Below are 22,835 nucleotides of genomic sequence, written 5' to 3'. Positions count from 1 at the left end.
GAGCTGTGGCTTGTAGCCGTTGGGCTCCTGGGCCAGTTTCATTCGCCTCAGCGCTGGACTAGCACCTCGACTGTGGACTGATTTTCAGGAAGCTGGTTCATTTTCTCTGTATTATTTGTCTACTTTTTTATTGTTTGCACAATTTGTTGTTTGTTTCACACATTGGATGTTTTGTCCATTTTTGTTTTCTTGGGTTTTTCATGGATTCTGTTGTGTTTCTTTGTGTTGTTGGCTGCCTGCAAGAAGATGAATTTCAAGTTTTAATATGGTGTAGACTTTGATAATAAATTTACTTTGAACTTTGATGATCTGATGTACAAATAAAGCTAATCTTTCTTTAGTATGTGAATTTGCATGGAAACAAAAGTACCAGAAATGTAGATTTCATACCAGATCTGACATTTACTATATATATTCATCTTGGTTTCTTCTATTGGCTGCTCAAGTGAGGATGGTAAAAGCTTGAATTTATGCTGTCTGTATTTTTTTGTGATTTCAGAAGGACCCGGACTACCTTAAACTCTGGCTGGAGAGCTTTGTTGGAACATATGAAAAATTTCTTGATGTAGATTTTGATAGACCTCCAACAAGGTATGTATTTGATCAAAATTGCAAACATTTTCAAAAAAAAAGTGGCTGCTGAAATTGAGGGAGCTACTGTTAAACAGGAACCTTGTAGAACTATTAATGCTGTTAGCTTGGTTTTAATGAGAAGGACATAGAATTAGCAATTATATTTTGAGGTGTAAAGCTAATATATGTTGCGACAAGCTGGAAGACTGCCATCAGACTTTCTTTTTGAAGTTTGTTATTTTAAGTAGGATAGCCTATTGATACATGAGTGAGCATTAAATGGAGTAATGGTAAAGTGAATTGGTATCATGAATTTTTGGCTTGATTCAGTGGTCTGTGGGAATGAAGTGAAACTGTGGCTTTGTGGTTAACTGGGGAAATATTCCAATAAATCTCATTGATAGATATCAAATTATCTGTCAGAAACAGATAAAATTAACAATTTACCTCACTCTTCTTGCCTGGAACTTTATGACTAAGCAGTTTCAAACTGCTGCCCTCTCCCAAGCATGTAGTCTCTTAGACTGGAAAACAGAAAAGACCGTAAAGCAAATAATGAGAAATACTCTGAGGATTCTTCTGAATCTCCATTTCTCCTTGTACCCTATTTCGGTCCAGGGGATCATACTGACTCTCTATAATCTATAAGGACATCTATCCTCTATCCACTCTGAGACATTCTTTTGCTCTGTGAAGGCACACAGGGGTTCTCTGCTCATTGTACCAGCCAGCAGCATGTTAGTGAGGCTCAGTACTCTGGGGAGGGCAAAAGACAAACAGTATTTTGGGAAACATAAGCAGCATCTGAAAAGCAACCTGACACAAGGTTGGCACTGAATGTTGAATTTGGCATGGTATTTCAAAGGTGTAATGTCCCCCTATGAGAGTACCTGTGATGAATTGATTGCATTTTGCCAGATTCATTATCGGATGGTTTCTTACTTGTGAATGAGATAGCCACAGGTTCATAGGTGCTGTCTGGCTTGTTCCTTCAGCACTTTGTGTGTTGCACAGGAACTAAATTTTAGTTTGGGGCTATCCATTAGTCTTTTACATGTTGAAGACAGGTAAATTTCAATTGGGTGCTTGTTTGTCAGCCCACTCTCTCACCACAAATCACTTGCCTCTGTCTGGACCTACAAGAGTTTCTGCATGTTGGCAGAAAGCGTGAGGTTGCTGGGTTGTGGAGGGGTGCAGGGGTTTTTTATAGGATATGATGGATAAGCAGGGGTAGGGTACTAGGATGGCCAAAGATAGGAGGATAAATTGTAGGTTAGGGTATGTGTGTGTGATTGGGTGAAGGGATTTAGAATGTAAGTCTATTGCACACTCAGGAGCAGAAGGTGGTGGTAATGCACCACTAGGCTGGGTGCCAACCACTGTAAAACAAGAAGGAGAAGAGGTTGTGGAGCTTCAGCTAAGTAGTACTCTTTAACATACATTGGGCGCTACGGTAGCACAGTAGATAGTATGATGTTTTTACACCTCGGGGTCTTCCGGAGATTTGGATTTCAATTCCGGCACCATTCTGTAAGGAGTCTTTGTACGTCCTCCCTGTGGAATGTGTTGGTTTTCCCCAGGTGCTCCAGTTTCCTCCCACAGTTCAAAGATGTACTGGGTTAGTTCATTGGTTATTTCAAATTGTCCTGTGATTAGATTAGGGTTCATTGGGGTTGTGAGGTTGCTGGGGCAATGTGCTTCAATTGGCTGGAGGAGCCGACTCCATGTTGTATCAATAAAGTAAATAGAACTACAACTCAGTAATGCAGATTTACAGTGCATCTTGGTATATTACCAGTGCACCAGGATATTGGCCAGGATTTTGTGGCACCTTGCCAAAGGTGTTGAAATATTGGAGAGGACGTTAGAGTAGCAATATGGTTCAACAGTTAACCCTGCTGCTTCAGGGATCTGGGACTTGATCAAATAATATCTATATGAAGAGGTCTGATTAATCTGTAGCCATGTGTTTTGAGTTTCTTCCCAAAAGAGCCTGATAGGTTAATTGGCCAGTGCAAATTCCCTCCTGGTGCAGATTATAGCAAAATTTATCAAAGGGGCATGGGTGAGCAAGAACAAGTTACAGGGATACAGGGAAAGGTGAGAGAAACTGATACTAATGGGACTGTTCCCTTTTGAGTTGGCATGGACCCAAAAGAGCAAAGATCCTGCTCCTGTTTTATAAGAATAAGGCAGTTGAAGCCAAGTTATTCAGTGTTGAACAAGCTGAATGATTCTTAATGCAGAATGATTTATCTTTTTTTGAATATCATATGTGAACTCTGACATAAAACAAGAAATAGAACCAGGAGCAGGCTTTCTGGCACCTTCTGCTTTGGCCTAGTGTTAAATAAGTTTGTGATAATTTTTCACTCCTTGCACTATCCTTGTGTCAGCTCTTCCCTTTAATTTATAAAGTTATTTGCATTCCCTTGTCACCAGGTGGGGAGACCAGACATGCATAGTATTCTAGGTGTGGCTTCATCAGGATTGTCTATAATTGCAGCAACATTTTAAAGTCTTAAATCCTCTTGCAAAAGGATTCTGACATACCATTTGCTTTCCTAATTACTTACTGATTCTGCATGTTAACTTGCAGTATCTTATGCTGTAGAAGAACCCTGTCTATCTGAACATCTCTCATCAAAAAAAATATTTTGCACTGCCTCTCCTCTGGTCTCTTATCTATTTTGGTTATCTTTCATTGCCGTGTATTGATGACACACTCTTCTGAAGTTATGGAACAAGATATTTAAAGTTTCCTTTTTTTAATTGAGTGGTTGCAGTCAACCTATGGAATAAGTTTCTTGCCTACTTACTGAATTGGGAACTAATTCAGTTATGTTAATGCAGAGTCTTCTTACTGGATATACAAAATTATACCCTGTGTTTGCAACTTCAGAATCAGTTCTAATATCCCGGAATATGTTGTGAAATTTGTAAACTTAGTGCCAGTAATACCATGCAATATATGATAAATATAGAAAAAATGAATTACAGTAAGTATATGTATATTAAATAGTGAAATTAAGAATAGTGCAAAAACAAATAATAAAGTGAAGTAGTGTTCATGGATTCAATGTTCATTTGGAAGGGGGAAATAGTTAAAAAGGTATATATATATTATATATTAAAAAAAGACAAACTGAGTAACAAATTACATTTTTAAATGAAATGCAGAACAAATGAGAACACTACCAGTACTACTACAGAATTATAAAACTATTTCTTTCGATTGACTGTATTCACTTACAGTCAGACACAATGGACTGCCTTCTTACAATGCTGTCAACGAACGTATCCTCCAAATCTTCATTTTTGTTGTAATATTCAAGGTGTTACCTTCAAAGTAGAAACTACAAAGAATTCAATATCTTCAAATTCTTCATAGTTTCTAACTCTTAAATTGTTTCATTTTCACCTCCAGCCGTTGGTGGCATCTCCAATCCTAAATGCTTGAAACTGCAGTAAGAAAAACCGTTCTGAGTGATCTTGCTGCTTATTTCTCGCCAACTATCAGATATAAAAATACGCACACACAACTGATGCTTTTTAAAATCTGTTCACTTGAAGCTAGTGCATCTGACTAATGCTAGTTAGAAACTGTTTGGTAACAGTCTGCTGCCCCAAGTATATGGTATAGTGTCTCAAATAAACAAAGGGAATCCGGGCAATTTTTTCAATTAGTTTTTGTTCTTTAAGAGTTACCCAAATAAGCAGCTGTCCCAATTAACTGATGTCCAATTAATTGGAATCCACTGTATATAAAATTGTATGTCTATCCAACATTAAAAACAAAAATCAGAAAATGCACATCCTCTGTAAGCACTGTGGAGCCATGTAATGGCAAAATCATGTGCTCAGTGGTTAAAAATAAAACCACCAGGCTTCCATGAAACTGCTGGATTGGGAAAGACTTAAATAACATTAAATAACATGTATAGAAAGTGCAGAATAATGTATCCTTTAAAGTGAAAATATTTCTTGCCTTTGGTTGATCCCCTCAGGTGGTTTGTACTTGGGGAGACCTGGAGAAGTTGCATAAAATTGCAGCATAGAAGTTCGTCAATAGGCCCATGAGTTCTACTCCTGCCCTAATGCCTCATACCCTGCTTCACCACTCACAATCAACATTTCCTTTTACTGCTTTCTCCCTTGTGCATTTACATAGTTTTCCCTTAAATGCTCAGCCTCAAAATCGAGGTGAGAAGGCTGCAACTAGCAGGGCACTGTCTACGCCACCCTGAGCTACCTGTCAGCCTAGTCATCATATGGGAGCCCAAGCATGGGAGGATGAACCCCGGGTGCTCTCCCAAGACCATGATCAACACGCTCCTAGAAGACAGCGGTGCAGCTAATGTAGATGAACTGAACACGCTGATGAGGGAGAGGGAGAAGTGGAGAGTCCGTCATCGTGCCCGATGCTGGCCCCCTCGGCCTGAGTCGACGTAGTAGTAGTAGTAGCTCAACCTCATCACCTACAGGGGTTCCCAACCTGGAGTCCATGGGCCCTTCTGTTAATAGTAGGGTCCATGGCATAAAGAGGGTTGGGAACCACTGAGGCTATGTCTACACTAGACTGGATAATTTTGAAAATGCCGGTTTCGTGTAAAAATGACAGGCGTCCACACCAGATATTTTTAAAAATACCTCTGTCCACATTAAAAAAGATGTTTGGGTGAATCTCCTCCTTCCTACTGGGCATGCGCAGGACACACAGAAAACAAACGAAGAGGGAACGGTATACTGGGTGCACGTTTGTCCAGTTACAGGCTAGAAAAAACTTAAAAGGAAATTGCCAAATGAAAGACTTGGTGCGCGTTTGTCCAGGAACATTTCCTACAGCCATAGTCTCTTCACTGATGAAAGGGACGACAGCTACTACTAAATGCAATAAGGCTTGTTACTGGGCAGAAGTGAAATTTGCTGTTACCTCATTTGTTTACCTTTACTTTTGCTGTGTCTTTGTGTATTACTTTGCTGTATTTAACATGTGCAATAAAATGAGTTACTGTGCAAAAGTGACATTTGCACCTATTGAATGTTTGTACAAGCAATACATTAATAAAGCACCTTGTTAAATATATAAAACATGTCTGCATCAGTGTTATCTTGTATTTCCATACACTGTTACATTAGGCTGTTACACATCTATTGTCAGATATTGTTGTGGTGTTGGAGGTTGCATTCAAGAAAACCATGAAATGCTGCACTGTCGTCACCATTTGTTCTGGCATGTCATGACAGCGGTTTTAAAAATAGCCAGTTACCCCGTACACACTACACCAGATATTAGGCGCTTTCAGGTTTATTCACTCTAGAGAGCGTTCCTGAAAATCTCTGTTTTCGGGGGAGGAAAACGCCGTTTCAATGTGGACGGAGGGTTAAAACGAAGAGAAAATGCTTCGGTTACGGATTTATCCGGTCTAGTGTAGATGTAGCCTGAGGGTATGTCCACACTACGCCAGATAATTTTGAAAACGAAGCTTTTTCTTTTCGTTTTGCCCTCCCGTCCACACTGAGCCGGTGTTTTCATCCCCCGAAAACGGAGATTTTCAAAAACACTCTCCAGAGTGAATAAATCTGAAAATGCTTAATATCCGGCGTAGTGTGTACAGGGTAACCGGAGAGATTTAAAAACGCTGTCATGACAACACCACAACAATGCTTTTTTCTGCTTCTGCTTGGTACTGCGCAAGCTGTTATAACGCGCAGTCAGTGTGAACGGCGTGAGAGTTAAATTGTAAAGTGAGCTTTTTTGACTATTTAAAAACGCTGTCATGACGTGCTGGAACAGAAGTTCATTGTTTTCTTGAACGCCACCACCTAACAATTTCAGAACAGACGGCTGAGACTGAAGCCAGAAGGGTTAGAAATGTACTCACCAAATATTTTGACCCATAGCTTACTGAATAAATAAGTACACTCACTTCGCCCTGTTTTCTGTCCTTGCTTGTATAAAGGTGGTTTACCTATTTATGCAAGTACTTCTCTGACAATAGATGTGTAACAGCCTAATGTAACATTGTGTGGAAATACAAGATAACGCTGATGCAGATGTTTTATACATTTAACAAGGTGCTTTATTAATGCAACAGAGGTAGTCAGTTTTTCAATGTTTGTCGTCAGCTGGGTCATACTGTCCGTGAACTCCCTGTCGGTTGCCTCCATATGCTCCAGTATTTGTTTTTTTTTAAGTTTTAAATCCTCCTGCGTGAGAGCCAAGAGCAATTCCTTTAAAGTTTTTCTACTCTGTAACCGGACAAACGCGCACCAAGTATACCGTTTCCTCTTTGCTTGTTTTCTGTGTGTCCTGCGCATGCCCAGTAGGAGGAGATTCGCCCAAATATCCGCCTAATGTGGACGGAGATATTTTGAAAAACGCTTAGTGTGGACACCTGTCGTTTTTACTCGAAACTGGCGTTTTCAAAATTATCCGGCGTAGTGTGGACGTAGCCTGAGTGTAGCAGCAAGTCCCATGTTCTCTCATGAGTTAAGTGGTTCCAAATGAATTGTTAATTACCCTTACAAAAGATCATCTTATACATATGTACTCTTAAGTTTTGATGTTCTCAGTGAGAATATTATATTTTTTGCCATTAACTTTCTTTATAACTCTTTATTAACTTACTCAATTTTTCCTGAACTCTCTTGATATTATTATTATTATTTCTGTTATTGTTTTAAGTTTCTCCAGTATCCTTGTGTATAGATCAGATTTGTGTGCATTGCTCCAACGAGGATTTATACAATGTAATTTATCTGCTTTTGAGTTCTAGTGAGCTCCAGTTAGTACTTGTGACTAATACCAATTGTTCAAAATTAGAATGGGGAAAAATGTGTAGTGATGATTGGGGAGAGGGAGGGGAATGCAATTGATGACGATGTAAACTTAACTGTCTCTGCTACTGAGTTGCCCTATGGAATATAGTGCAAGGAAGGGTTTGGTCATACATTTTGGTAGAAGGAATAAAGGCATAGGATATTTTCTAAGTGGGGAGAAAATTCAAAAATCTGAGGTGTAAAGAGACTTGGGAGCTCTTGTGCATGTTCCCCTAAAGGTTAACTTGCAGTTCGAGTTGGTGTTGAGGAAGGCAAATGCAAAACTAGCATTCATTTTGAGAGGACTAGAATATAAGAGCAAGGATGTGATGCTGAGGCTCTGTAATGCATTGGTCAGATAATACTTGGAGAATTGTGAGCAGTTTTAGGGCCCTTATCTAAGAAAAGAATGTGCTGGCATTTGAGGGGATCCAGAGGAGGTTCATGAGAATGATTCTGGGAATGAAAGGGTTAATACATGAGCATTTGATGGTTCTGAGCCTGTACTCACTGGTGTTTAGAAGAATGAAGGTGGGATCTCATTGAAACCTATCAAATATTGAAAGGCCTAGATAGAGTGGATGTGGAGAGAATGTTTCCTATAGTGAGTGAGCGTAGGATCAGAGGGCACACCCTCAGAGGGATATTCATTTAGAAGAGAGATGAAGAATTTCTTAAGAGGGTGAATTTCAGAGGACAGTAAATCTGGAATTCATTTCTACAGACGGCTGTGGAGGGAGGCCAAGTGATTGGGTATATTTGAAGTGGAGTTTGATAGGTTCGTTGTTAGTCACGGTGCCAAAGGTTACAGGCAGAAGGCAGGAGAATAGGGTTGAGAGAGATAATCAGCCATGATCGAATGGCGGAGCAGACTCGATGGCCCTAATGGCCTAATTCTGCTCCTGTGTCTTAAATGGACCAAACTTGAACTGCATTGTTCTTAATAGGCTTTATATGAAGTTAACATCCACTTTGTATCTGTGCCGATGGCGCAGTGAGTTTAAATTACCAAGGAGAATTCAAAGGAAAACATTTCCAGTCCACACGAACGTGGCTAGATTTAATGAGGGAAATAGTTGCTGCAGTGAGATTTTCCCTGGTGACCTCATGATAGAGAAAAGTGGGATTGTCTTTTGTGTTGGTGGATCATATTAATGTGAAGTAAGTTAGGCAGAATTGCAAAGCCCCTGTTTTTGCAGAACATATAGACACTTGCTGACAATGTTAATGCTGGAAGAAGAATTGGAAGATGTCCAGTGCTTGTTGACCCATGCTCTTAAAAGATGTCCAAACTCTTGTGGGTGAAATCAAAAAGAAATATTGATTTCAGTTATGGAAACAGTAAGTATTTACATTTTAAGTGCTGAATTTGACCCTCCCAATTGTGACTTGCCAAGGTATAAAAATGTACTTTCAGTTACTGGTGAAGCTACTTTCTATTTATAGTGATGAGTAGTCAAAAGATATTTATGAAGTATGTAACTGAAGTTAAGCTGCCAGCTAAATGAGATGGGTTTAGTTTTCTCTCTGGAACAGTTTGCTTAGGAAACTAGTATGGATGATGCAACACAATGCAAGAACAAAATCTATTTTGTATTAAATAGAAATTTGAAATACTAATATTGCTGTTCGAATATATTTCTTTTATTTTAAATCTGAAATATCACAACTTCTTAATACTTAAGCATTCATAATTTGTTGAAATTGTAGTTAATTAGCCATTACCAATGCTCTCTGAATTATTTTCTTGGGTAGCGGATCCATTTTAATTGTCATTAAAAGATGACAAAATGGTCACAAATACCTCATATTTGTTTTGAGGCCATTCTCACTTAAGTCTTTATAAGTGTCAAAATGTGATGGAGTTGCTAATACAGATTTCCCCCGCCATCTGAAGGTAGAGCGTTTCTATGAAACGGTTCTTAAGCCAGGATGTCGTAAAGCGAAGAAGCAATTACCATTGATTTAAATGGGAAAATTTTGTGAGCGTTCGCAGACCCAAAAATAACCTACCAAATCATGCCAAATAACACACAAAACCAAAAATAACAGTAACATATAGTTAAAGCAGGAACGATATGATAAATACACGGCCTATATAAAGTAGAAATACTTTTCCACAATCATTGCCGGCACTGTTCTCCGTAGTGAAAATTTCATGCAAGCGCTCTCGGCAGAAAATCTCACGCAAGCGCTGTTGGCAAAAACATTCTCTCCAGTAACCTTTCAGCTATGAAGCTGCCAAATCATACCAAATAACATGAAAAAATACACAGCCTATATAAAGTAGAAATAATGTATGTACAGTGTAGTATCACTTACTGGAATCGGGAAGGCAGCATGCCGAGCACACTGATGATGGTGTGTTAGACTGAGTCGTCAGAGTTTGGGTGGTGCAGTGGCCCCCACCCTCTGGGCCGCTGACCAGTACCGATCACGAAGAATGCAGGGGTGCAGTGGTAGTTGGGAGGCACCCAGCACATCTTTAAGAAAAAAGTCAAAATAAACATGCTAATTAATTAGGTGCCGCATGGCACGTAAATGGCGGCCCGGATCAGAGGCGACGCAATCACAATCGCCTCTGATTTGGGCTGACAATTACGTGCCGGGCGGCACCTAATTAGTTAGCATGTTTATTTCGGCTTTTTTCTTAAAGATGTGCTGTGTGCCTCCCGGCTACCGCTGCATTCTCCGTGAATCGGTATCTGTCCGGGGCCTGGGGGTTGGGGTGGTGGGACACTGGGTGTCATCTCGTCGTCTGTTTCCATTAGGGCAGACAGGTCATCTTCTCCTATGACTGCCTGCCTCGATGTCGAAGGTCGAGGTTCGTCGTCGTCTGTGGCTGATGTGGAAGGCTTGCTTGACTGCTTAGCCTCGCGCATTTTTCTACCATACAGTTCTTTGTAAGCACTCAAACCATCTTGCAAATATGCCCTAAACCGACGTAACCTTTCAAAATTAAAGTCGTACTTTATCATTGCAGCGAAAATCTCACGCAGTTGCCTCACATTCAGTTCTTGGACGACTTCACTTTTGCTACTGAATTCGGTTTCGATTGTTATCCTTTCCTCTTACAATTGCATCAACTCTTCATCTATCAGTTCTTGGTTATGGGATGCCAAAACCTCTTCAACATCATCTTCGTCAACTTCCACAAGCCAAACTCACTTTGTCCTTAATTCATTCACCACGATCAAAATGCTTAATTATGTCTAGTTTTACCCTAAGTGTAACACCCTTACGAGCTCTTTTAGGCTTTTCCGATACTTTGGAACTCATCTTGCTAACGGCTGCTCACAGGCAGGTGTTTAAGCAATGCTGGCGAGAATGCCGTTCCGAATCCGAGGGAGGAGCGACTGCTCGGGGCACACGCTGCCTTTCTTCGTAACGGTGAAACACCTTCTGTTAGTGAAAACAGGTAACCAATGTAGGTCTTTCATAACAGTGAGGTTTCGTAAAGCGAACGTTCGAAAAGCAGGGGACACCTGTATCATCAGTTATCGATATTTACAGTAAAATGATCTACTATTGGACTATTTGGAAATTCTGGACTGGACAACTGAAGATTAGCTTCTTTGTCACAGACATTGAAACATACAATGAAATGTCATCATTTACATCAAATCAAATCAGTGAGGATTGTGCTGGACAGTTTACAAGTGTTGCCATGCTTCTGGCCCATGGCTCACCTAAACCATATGTCTTTGGAATGTGGGAGGAAACTGGAGCACCTGGAGTAAGCCCATGAGGTCACAGAGAGATCGTATACGCTCTTTACAGACAACTGCGGGAATCAAAGCCCGATCTTACAGCCGGTGCTGCAAAGTGATGTGCTTACCGCCACTCCTGATGGCCTAATAGTTAGTTTCCTGTGTAGTCTGGCAATGTGTGAGGGTGGGGTGCCAGATCCCATGCTATTGGGTAACTCGTGGGTGTGGGGCGGGGGAGGTGGCGCATTCTGAGCTCTCAGCCAGGGATGGAGGACTTGCAGGTGGGCCCCACAGTCCACTAGAATGTGTCTGTTTGCTTTGATGTTTATTAAAATGGTATGGAATGTGTTGGTGTATAATCCACATTTGTTTGGAAATTCTGCTCATGTGGTACCATCAACGTCCCAAGCAAACTAGGTTATTGCGGATTTACTATTATATTACCCTCTTTAACTTATCAGAATCTTCCAAATTGCCTCAAAGTTTTATCCAATACGATTTGACATAGAACCACATGAGGAAGTACTGGGCTGCCTGACTGAAAGTTCTGCCATAACGGCAGATTTTAAGGACTACATTCAATGAGAAATAAAATGTAGAAGCAGAGAGATTTAAAAAAAAGAATTCTGGACTTTTACCGCTGTACCACTGAGAGCATACTCACCAACTGCATCTTAGTGTGGTATGGCAATTGTCCCGTATCGGACCGCAAAGCACTCCAGCGGGTGGTGAAAACTGCCCAGCGGATTATCGGCACCCAATTGCACACCATTAAGAACATCTACCATAAACGCTGCCTGGGCAGGGTGAAAAGCATTATCAAGGATGCATCTCACCCTAACTATGGACTTTTTACTCTCCTCCCACCCGGTAGTCGCTACAGGAGCCTCCACTCCCGCACCAGCAGGTTCAGGAAGAGCTTCTTCCCTGAGGCTGTGACCCTGCTGAACCTCACATCACAGCGCTAAGTAGTATTGCACCCATATTGGACTGTCTCGGTACTTTTATATTTGTGTGCTGTAGCACTTACTTTTTATTTGCAGTTATTTTGTAAATAATACTTTTTTTTTGCTCTTCTGGTCAGATGCTAATTGCATTTCATTGGCTTTGTGTCTGTACTCGGCAGAATGACAATAAAGTTGAATCTAATCTAATAATTGAAGGTGCAACTCTTAATGGTGGAACGGTTAGTGTGGGTTCAAGTTCGATGAGTAGGAAGAGGACTAATAATGGAATTTGGAAGGAAGAAGATGCAAAATTCTTAGGGATATAGTGCAGTAACAGGCCCTTTCAGTGCATAATCCCACGATACCCAAATACACCTGTGTGATCAATTAACCTACTAACCTGTATGTCTGTAGAATGTAGGAGGGAACCAGAGTACCCCAAGGCAACACATACCGCCATGGGGAGAATGTACAAACTCTTCACAGACAGCAGCAGGAATTGAACCGGTGTTGCTGGGGCTGTAAAGCAATACGCTAGCTGCTATGCAACTGTGCTACACTAGAAGTCAGAAAAAAAGCATCAGATTTGTCAATTCTGTATAATGTATGCATTTTAAGGAGTTTGTATTTTTATCTGTTCATTACCTTTATACTAATACTAAATCAGTCTAATACTTAGTTACTGAAATGTGATTCAAGGTAAAAAACATGAATGACATCTCAGCATTTCTGGTGCTAGGGATTTCAGACAATAAAGAGCAACAGTAAGCCCATATAGGTTGAAGTAGGGTACAGATAAAGGGTAATCACTACTGGAGTATACTATAAAACAATTAGAGGGGAGTGAGGTAGAGAGCAAAATGTAGGTGAATTTCAGAGAGGAAGAAACATAAGACAGTAAAAGTAAGGGAATTCAAATATTCTGACACTAACTGGAATAGAACTGGTTTAACAGATGTAGAGACAGCAGAATACCTAAGATGCATTCAAGAAATAGTTTGACTAATTGTATATTGCACCCTTCAGGAGAAGGAGTGTTTCTCAATGTAATTTTAGAGTCTGAAATTTAGACAATGAAGTTCTGCTGGTGGATTTGCTAGGAGCAGTTATAACTTAGCCATGTTTAGCATGGTTATAGTATAAAGGACGGTGAGACATAAGGCTCCACATGTTTGTTTGAAACTGGCTGCTGACAATACAATGTTGATTAACATCTTGGAGATGAGAACATCAAGCATTGTTGATCGAATGGAGAATTTCCAAGAGGTGCTGTAAACGTAGAATTCACTGCCACAAGGAACAATGGGTATAAAAGTTAATTGAAGGACAGCCAGATGGGGAAAAAAATGCTCAACTAAGGGGGAAGCATATGTAGATCATGAAGAGCCCTGTGGTGGGGCGGCTTTTTTCCATAACATGGACAGAGAGGGGCACATGTACAGAGATGCATAGATTTTATATATTAAACATACTGTATAATGCTGTGGGTAAACTGTGTTTTTGTTCGTCTGTGTATATCAATGCAATAATTCACATTTTAATTTAAAACAGTCTTCGGAATGAATGGTTTCTCACTTTAAAATTGACATGACTTTTGTTTAAGTGGTCATTTTTATTGAAGCTGTTGGGTGACTGCTAAGGAAAATTTGATTTTACCTGATATGATGGTGCTAGAATAAATGGAAGAACCAATTTGCTCAGGTTGTCTCAAGGTACACTTCTGTTTCCCATTAATTTTTCCAAAACGGTAATGGAAGTACTTTTCCTACAGATGAGGCCTGTGGTGGGTGGTGCGTTAACGTAGTAGTTAGCATAATAATTCATAGTACCATCAATCTGGATTCAATTCCTGCCACCATCTGTAAGGAGTTTGTTCTCCCTGTGACCCTGTGGGTCTCTTCGAGGTCCTCTGGTTTCGGATTAGGGTTAGTAAATTGTGGGCACGCTATGTTGGTGCCGGAAGCATGGTGACACTTGCAGGTTGCCCCCAACGTATCCTCGGATTGTGTCGGTGTTGATGCAAACAATGCATTTCACTCTATGTTTCGATGTACGGGCAACAAATCAAGCTAATCTTATCTTTATCCCTGGTACAGTCAGTATCTTTTCCTCCAAATGAAGTTGTGAATGAGCTGATTACTGCTCCTTAGAGGAAATAAAAAAAAGTCATTTTTAAATTAGCAGAAAGACTTGTGCCTTAAAAATTTTTTTCAGTTTAATTCCAAGAAAAGCATGTTAAACTTTTAACTTGAATCTAATGTGATGATTTTCAAAATTGGCTGCTTAAGCCTATCTAGTGCGCCTATGAACAAATAGTCTATTGATTTTGAAATGACTTAATGGATGTAATCTGCTTCAAAGTGACCTAAAAGTAAAATATCCCTGGAAATTTGTTGCTTCAAGTATGTTTCTGACCTTGGTACTTTTTACAGATTGCTTTGCAGAACTTGGCAGTTAGAATTTTTTTTCAGTTATTAAGCTTGGAACCTCAGGATACTGATCCTTTTACTTTTTAAATGCTGCATTTACTTTGAATGTCTGTATAATGTCTTTTTATTATCAATCTAACCTAAAGTGCATGCATATCTGAGCTTCTCTCTTCTTCATGCATATCATTAGTCCCCTATTCCTCAGATGATACTGGTAAACCTCTTTCTGTTCTGTGTAAATCCTGTTTTTTTTATTCTTCAGTTGTATTGCCAAGCTTGTGATTGAACTCTGTAGGGGTGGATTCAGGAAATTTCAATTTGTTACTAACTTTTTCAAGCCATTTAAGAAAAAAAATGTCACTTTCATCATGTTCTTGCTACCTATGATCTGAAAATAAAAACTATACAATGGCCAGAAAATACGGTGAAATGTCAGTTTGCATTCAGCAGTAAAAGAAAACAAATAATACTGCAGATGCTAGAGTCAGAACAAAAATGAAAACACTGGGTGATCTTGGCCTGTCTCTGGAATCAGAACCAAATTTATTATTGCAGATAAGTTGTCAAATTTCTTGTTCGTAGCAGTAGTAGTGCCAGAGTTGGGAGGGTTGTGCCAGTGATGGAGCTGGCTGTGTCCATAACCCTCTGCAGCCACTTGTGATCTTGTGCATCGGTGGCTTTATACTAGGCTGTGATAGAATCCATCAGAATGCTCTCCACTGTATATTTGTAGAAATTTGGAAGAATCTTTGATTACATACCAAATCTCCTCAAACTGGATCGCTGGCATGCTTTTTTCCACAATGTTTCATGTCAGAGATCCTAGGGAAGATTGCCTTGTACCAACGTTTCTGTTTTTGTTTTAGTTTGGGTTTGGGTTAAGTTGTTCAATAATACCTAGTTTCAAAAGATGGGATTGGTTCCTTTCCACAGAAAGAGGTACTCTCTCGATATATTGGTACCAGTTCTTTGAGAGATTTCTCCAGGTTTCCCCTTATTTCAATGGCAGATCTTTCCCATCCAATTATTCAACACAATTTCTTTCAAAGTTACCATTGCATCTGCTTCAATGAGCTTTTCAGGTCAAGATAACAGCTGTCTGCATAAACGCAATTGATCACTCTTCTGCTTTTACTAATTTTGGGATCCATTGGTTGCCATCTTTCCAGCTGGTGGAAGCCACTTCTCTATTGATTTATCACCATTTTTTTCGTAATTTTGAAGAATAAACTTGTCTTTTACAGGACAGGGCACCATAAGCTACAAGAGGGGAGACCAGTAACTCTGTTAGATCTATTGGTGTCTTTCTAAAACTGCCAGGGTCTACTCTGCTTAACAGTTAATTGTGATCTGATTTGTCTACAGACTCTTAATATTTCCAGCCTGGTGACAACTGATCAATAGCAAAAGGTCTAATTTATTATCCATTTGGTACCTCAGATTTCTGTTCCAGAATTTCAGCTGAGTTTCTGATTTAAGTTGAATGATTTAAAAATATATTTTGTCTTTAGTATTTGCAGAAGTATTTATTTGTCACAGTGTATCTCAACCTTGTAATGATTTTATTTCCCACTAGATTGGATGAAGTCCCACCGGGGTTGTCCTTGTTGCCTGATAACATTCTGCAGGTCATGAGACATCAGCAATTGCAGTGCATGCAGAAACTGTCAGATGGGTTAGAGGATGAACAGCAAGCATTGGCACTCATCTTGGTCAAATTCCTCATCATTATATGCCGGTACGGTTTCAATATTATAAGCTCTGCCCACATAAGAGAAAGAAGCAGGAACAACTATCATTGTGGTACCTCACTATTTGTAGTCTTCCAACACTAAAATGATCTATTTATTCCTGATCTGTTTCCTGTCAATTGACCAGTAAGATTATGCTTGATCTTCTTCCTCAGTACCACTTTGTACTAATTGATATCACTTGATTCCCTTAATATCCCAAGAACACATTGATCTTTGACTTCAATATACTCGCATCAGAGCCTCTTGGGTAAAAAAAAGTTTCCAAAGAACCCTGCTGTCTAATGGGGGGGGGGGGATGCAGAGGGGCAAGGGGGAAAAGATCTTCCAGTTACTATCTTGAATAACTGATCCCTTATTCTGAGATTGTGATCTCTTGTTCTGGACAGTCCACCTCTTTCATTAGCCTCATATCTAACTTGTTAAAACCTATGTTAATTTTGTGTGTTTCAATGATAATTACGTCTTGTTCTAAACTTGTGTGTAGGTCATATTCACACAATTCTCCTAATACCCTCTCCCCAATTTAAGAAATCATTCTGCGAATTTATGCTTTATTGCAAGTACAGTCGGCCCTCCTTATCTGCGAGTTCCGCATGCGCGAATTCAACCAACCGCGAATTGAGAAAACCCGTAAGTGCTCTTCCAGCACTTGTTGTTCGAACATGTACAGACTTTTTTCCTTGTCATTATTCCCTAAACAATGCAGTATAATAATTTTTACATAGCATTTACATTGTATTAGGTATTATAAGTAATCTAGAGATGATTTAAAGTATACGGGAGGGTGTGCGTAGGTTATCAAAAAAAAACGGAAGTTCTCCTACTAAGGAAGTCGGAACAGGTACATCTGGTATTATTTAGCGTCAGTTAGTCAAACGTTTGTCTTCGCATATAGTATATATTTTACATTTCTATGCATATAAAACACTTAAGAAACGTATGTTTCACCGCTAAGCTCGGGAACGGAAATTCCCGCGTTTGATCCAATGACAGACCGTTTCCAAGCGCTCTCCATCCGTGCTGGGTTGATTGGAGGATCAAAAACCCAAAACCCAATAATTAAACCACTGCGTTGCTCAGTAATAATTGTAGCTTTAATTGGGGCAGGGTTTTTCTCATTTTATCCTTTAAAATTGTTCCGATCGTTGACTGACTGTAGCCTAATGCTTTTCCAATGACCGATGACCTCTTTCCAATCGCTTTATGATTTCCACTTTATCTTAAATCGTGATCGTGATTATTTTCGTGAACAGAAACACTGCGGATTCAGAGCTCTGCTGCTGGGTCCTAACGTCCGTGCACTGAGTCAGGTTAAATAAGGTCCAGGGTTCCGCTGGGTCTTAAGGTCCACCACATTTAGACAGGTTGAATACGGGACTTGAGCAGCTGCATTTTTTGGTATCCGCAAGGGGTCCCGGAACCAATCCCTCGCGTATAAGGAGGGCCGACTGTATATCCTTCCTTGGGTATGAATGTCAGACTCATTCACAGTATTCCTGATGCAATCTCACCAATAGATAGATAGATATACTTTATTGATCCCAAGGGAAATTGGGTTTTGTTACAGCTGCACCAACCAAGAACAGAGCATAAATATAGCAATACAAAAGCCACAAACAATCAAACAACAATATGCAAATTATGCCAAGGCACTATATATTTTCATGCCATGGGCAACTTACAACTTTAGTTCATTGTGTGCATCATTCAGATTTCAAATTGATCTAGTTCAGTTTGAATCTTCTGCCATTTCATTATCACTCTTCTTCAAAGGTCTTTTAACTCCCAGATTATCGACTAACTTTTTTACTGTACAGTACTACTAGATTTAAAATAGATTTTTACCTCATTGATAAACATTGATCAGGAAAACTGTCTCTAAAGTACTCTGACTTTGTCTTTCATATCTCACTGCTTAATTGGTTTGCCCGAGATTAGATAAAACTTTTTCATTGTATTACCTTGTTAAGTGCTCCTCCAGTTTCCTAATTATACAGTTCTTCTACATTACTATCACCACTTTGGGGCTGATATAGAGTCCTTACGAATATTTTGTCTTTCTGAGGTTCATCCAAGCTGATTCTATTATTTGAACAACAGCCCACCACCTTATGCTGGCTTCTTCCCGCTTCCTTTCCTGTCCTGATGAAGGGTCTTGGCCCAAAATGTCAACTCTTTAATCCTTTCCATGGAGGCTGCTTAACCTGCCGAGTTCCTCCAGCATTTTGTGTGTTACTCAGTGACTGTTATTTTTTCTTTAATCATTTAAGGAAAGATTGAATAGATTAGGACCTTATTTCCTAGAGCAAGAAGAATGAGGGGAGACAATAGAGGTATACAAAATTATGAGGGGTATAGATGGGGCAAATGCAAGCAGGCTTTTTCCACTGAGATAGAGTGGATCTAAAACTGGAGCTCATGGTTTAAGGGTAAAAGGTGAAATATTTAAGGGGAATCTGAGGGGGAACTTCTTCACTCAGAGGGTGGTGAGAGTGTATAATGAGCTGCCAGCGGAAGTGGTGGATGTGGGTTTGATTTCTACATTTAGAGAAATTTGGATAGGTACGTAGATGGGAGCTATGGAGGCTGTGGTCTGGGTGCGGGTTGATGGGACTGTCCTGTTTCTGTGCTGCAGTGTTCTATGACTCTGATTCTATTTGGAGTTCTTGAGGAACAGTGTAAATTATAAATAGAATGATAAAAAGTTTGAATATACTCCGTGGCCTCAGTTCTTCAACCTGAAATGTTAGTTCCCCCCCCCCCACCTTCCTACACTTCCAGCCTGACCTGCTGAGTATTTCCACCATTTTCTGTTTTTACTTTAGATTTCCAGCACCTGCACTATTTTTTGATTTTCAATGTAAACTATAAATTAGTCATTCTCCTTTCATTGCAGGAACCTAGCTAATGTTGAGGAGATTGGAACCTGCTCATACATTAACCATGTTATCACTATGACAACAGTCTACATTCAGCAGGTAAGTGAGAACTTAGTTTTCACAATAAACTCTTTCCTCCGTATATTTCCAGCACTTTATATCCAAAAGCAGAAACCCTTCCAGGTGAGGCAACACTTCATCTGCGAGTCTACTGTGTCTGGTGCTCCCGCTGCGGCCTGCTCTACATTGGTGAGGCCTGTTGTAAGTTGGGGGACTGCTTCGTCAAGCACCTCTGCACAAGCGGGACTTCCCGGTGGCCAAACTGATTCCCATTCCCGTTTCGACATATTGGTCCATGGCCTCCTCTTGTGCCAAGAAGAGATCACCCTCAGGGTGGAGGAGCACCATCTTGTATTCCATCTGGATAGTTTCTAACCTGATGGCACGAATATTGCTTTCTCCTTCTGGGAATCAAATTCTCTCAAACACCAACCCCTCCCCTGTTTTTCACACTGACCTTTTACATGTTCTGTCCTGCCTATTACTTCCCCTGGATCCCGTCCTCTTTCCCTTTCCTCTATGGTCCATTCTTCTCTCCTATCTCCTCTCCTCCAGATTCCTTCATTTCCGCTCTTTGACCTTTCTCACCCACCTGGCTTCACCTATCACCTTCTAGCAAGCCTCCTTCCTCTTCCCACTTTTTATCTTTTTATTCTGGCATCTTCCCCCTTCCTTCTCAGTCCTGAAGAAGGATCTCGGCCCAAAACATCAACTATTTATTCATTTCCGTAGATGCTGCCTGACCTGCTGAGTTCCTCCAGCATTTTGTGTTCCTTTGGATTTCTAGCACCTGAAAATTTTTTAAGAGTTAATTATTTATTAATATTGTAACCTTTACATTAGTTTTCTGTAGATATCCGTTTTTTAAATTATTTCTGTTAAACTTTTAACATTTAAGACAAAAATTGGAACAGGTGCTAAAATACCTAGTTAAAACATTCTGTGCATCAGGAGCGGAATATGCTACTGTTAGTAAAAGCTGTAATACAAAGACCTATGGGAGGAAGAAACATGAAAAGAATATTTTTGAACTGAGGGAAATAAAGGAGCAAGTGAGAATATGCCCAAATGGATTCAGAATTTGATAGTGTCATGTAAAATTGCTTTTGTTCAATATAGTAGCTTTTTGTTTAGAATCATCACTGGGAAATTTGGTTTGAATTTTCTTACTGTATGAATGTCCATTACAGCATTAGTGAGAGCTGCTAACAAATACCTAACAGAAATGTAGTGAGACTGGAGCTTCCTTGAAACCAGAGCTACATGCTCAGTATGATGTTCTCTTAATTTTCTTTCACTACAAGTTAAAAAGCAAGACCAAAGAGAAAGAAATGGCAGACCAAACACCAGCTGAAGATTTTGTAAGACATGCACTCATCTTCTGTGAGAGTCTCTATGACCCATATCGAAACTGGAGACAGAGAGCAGCTGGGTGAGTGGCTCAAGATATCAAGTAAATGCTGAAACCTAAGCTTTATTTTGGTGAACTCCATTTTAGTAAACAGTATTAATTTTTAGATTAAGATATCAACTAGTGTTATTTTTATATTACACAGCTTTAAAAGATGTTATTAATATCGTAAGTAATTTTGATCCTTTACTTATTAGTAATGGTGAATTTTCAATGAGATTGGCAGTGAATACAGTTAAGTTCTGGGTCTGTGGTTTGTAGATTGGACTGTAGTTCATGTTATGATGTGTTTCTGGTTTCTGGTTGCTCCTTTCTCTGTTGCTATTTTGAGCAACTTTGAATCGAAGTGATTACAAACAAGAACACGTATACGTTTGTCTTCTGTAGAATTCTTGATAATACCATAGCCCTGCTTTATTATCCCAGCTGTTCCTTGGTATTTATTAATTGTAACATTCATTCTTCTGAATTTTTTTCCAGTAAAGTTGTCAGTGGGGTGGAGAAGAGCAGACAAAAATATAAAGCAGCTTGTTTAACTGTAGAGTTCATCCCTTTCTTTTATCGTAAGTACTCTATAATTGTTTTTCACTGCTCTGTTCAATTCATAAGTAAAATAATTGAACTTCCAGATATCACATTTGTCTCCTCCCCAAAAAGATCTTCAAATAGCAATTTAATCCCCACAGGTGGTATAGTAAAGTTCATTTTTCAAAACCAAACTGCCTGTTCATATTAAAGTGATTTGAGAGGTACCTGCTCTATTTCTCAATCTGATAGTGGCTCAGTGACTTGAGTTTTTGAGACTCAGTTTTTGATTAAGAAACCACACTGTTGTGATCAGGAATTCGCTGTGCCAACTGATTGGACTGACTGATGTTATAACGCCTGAGTTTTGTAGCAGCAGATTGTATTGAGATAGAGTAACAAGGTTAACCTGGAGAGGGGAGAATAAGCAAAGGCATTGTTATAAAACTAAGGTTTGAGTCAGTTTTGTACAGTGGATGTCACGCACCTGTTTACTTCAAAAATACTAGAATGTGTTCCAAATGTTGTGGACTTGGTAGAGGTGTATGATATGTACCTTTCAGTTAAGCTTGTGTCTGCTTGAACTTTTCTTTTTATTGCTCACCTCAGAAAGAGGAAAGGAGGTTCCTTTTACCTTTGAACCACCTAACAAAGTTAAGGAATTGATGGATATAGGTTGGAAGAATTTCAACATTTATGACCTTTGGTATGTTGACCTAATTGATGGTCAGAAGCCAAGTTCTGATGTTAGAGGCTGTTAATGGTGGAAAATATTGTGTAGCTAATTTTATTTATCATAAATACTGGGTTTCAAGTATTTTTAAAGTATTAAAACATTGCTTTTAGTGATTTATGGTCGAAGGTGGTAAGTGACTTTTGGCGCCAAATAGACCAATCAGTTTAATGAATTGGGATGATCTGTTTAGCTCCCAAGCCATTTCAGGTTAGATCTTTGTATATACACTTTGAGCACAAAATCTATGTCTGTGTTTCAGTGTTTGCTGATGAATTAAAGGTGTGATTAGCAAATGCTTATTATAATGCTTATATTCTGAGAGACTGTAGAAAAACTTTGTATTTGCATGCTATCCATACAGGTCATTCCAAACACAAGTGCTGTAAGATAGTATACAAAGGGAAAAGCAATAACAGTATACAAAATATAGTGTAAAGTGTAGTGCAGTTAGACAAATAAGGTGTAAGGGTCATGACAAGATTGATTAAGAAATCATTTTCATTGTAAAAGAAGCTTGTTCAAGAGTTTTATAGCAGATTGATAGAAGCTATTCTTGAGCATATAGTGCATGCTTTCGAATTTTTGTATATTTTGCCTGATGGAAGGGAGAGAAGGGCAAATGACTTGTGGGAGGGATCTTTGATTATGTTTAGCTGCATTCCTGAAGCAATATGAAGTTTGAAAAATATTTCAGCTTAGAGGTTATGTTCCCAGAAGTACATACAGTGCCAATAAAAGGTATTCACCCCTCCCCCAGAATTTTTCATGTTTTATAACATTGAATCACAGCGGATTAAATTTGGCTTTTTTGATACTGATCAACAGAAAAGATTCTTTGGTGTCAAAGTGAAAACAAATTTCTACAAATTAATCAAGTTTTTTGCAATTATTAAACACAAAATAATTGATTGCATAATTACTCATTCTCTTCAAGTCAGTATTTAGTAGTTGCACCTTTGGCAACAATTACAGCCTTGAGTCTGTGTGGA

The 22,835-nt window shown here is 39.4% G+C and overlaps 1 protein-coding gene across 3 annotated transcripts in view; it reads left to right on the top strand.

Annotated features, from left to right (window-relative positions):
- Nucleotides 1-22,835, top strand: part of nbeal1 (neurobeachin-like 1) — a 273,495-nt gene that overhangs the window by 67,743 nt on the left and 182,917 nt on the right. For all 3 annotated transcript variants that reach the window (XM_072261344.1, XM_072261343.1, XM_072261342.1), the window contains exons 2-6: nucleotides 500-591; nucleotides 16,058-16,219; nucleotides 19,132-19,213; nucleotides 20,479-20,606; nucleotides 21,066-21,148. In XM_072261344.1, coding sequence (XP_072117445.1) covers nucleotides 500-591; nucleotides 16,058-16,219; nucleotides 19,132-19,213; nucleotides 20,479-20,606; nucleotides 21,066-21,148 — 547 coding nt within the window. The remainder of the gene's footprint in view (nucleotides 1-499; nucleotides 592-16,057; nucleotides 16,220-19,131; nucleotides 19,214-20,478; nucleotides 20,607-21,065; nucleotides 21,149-22,835) is intronic.

The sequence above is a fragment of the Mobula birostris genome, chromosome 6 (assembly GCF_030028105.1).
Source record: "Mobula birostris isolate sMobBir1 chromosome 6, sMobBir1.hap1, whole genome shotgun sequence".
NCBI lineage: Eukaryota > Metazoa > Chordata > Chondrichthyes > Myliobatiformes > Myliobatidae > Mobula > Mobula birostris.
This window is presented reverse-complemented; position numbering and strand designations above follow the sequence as displayed.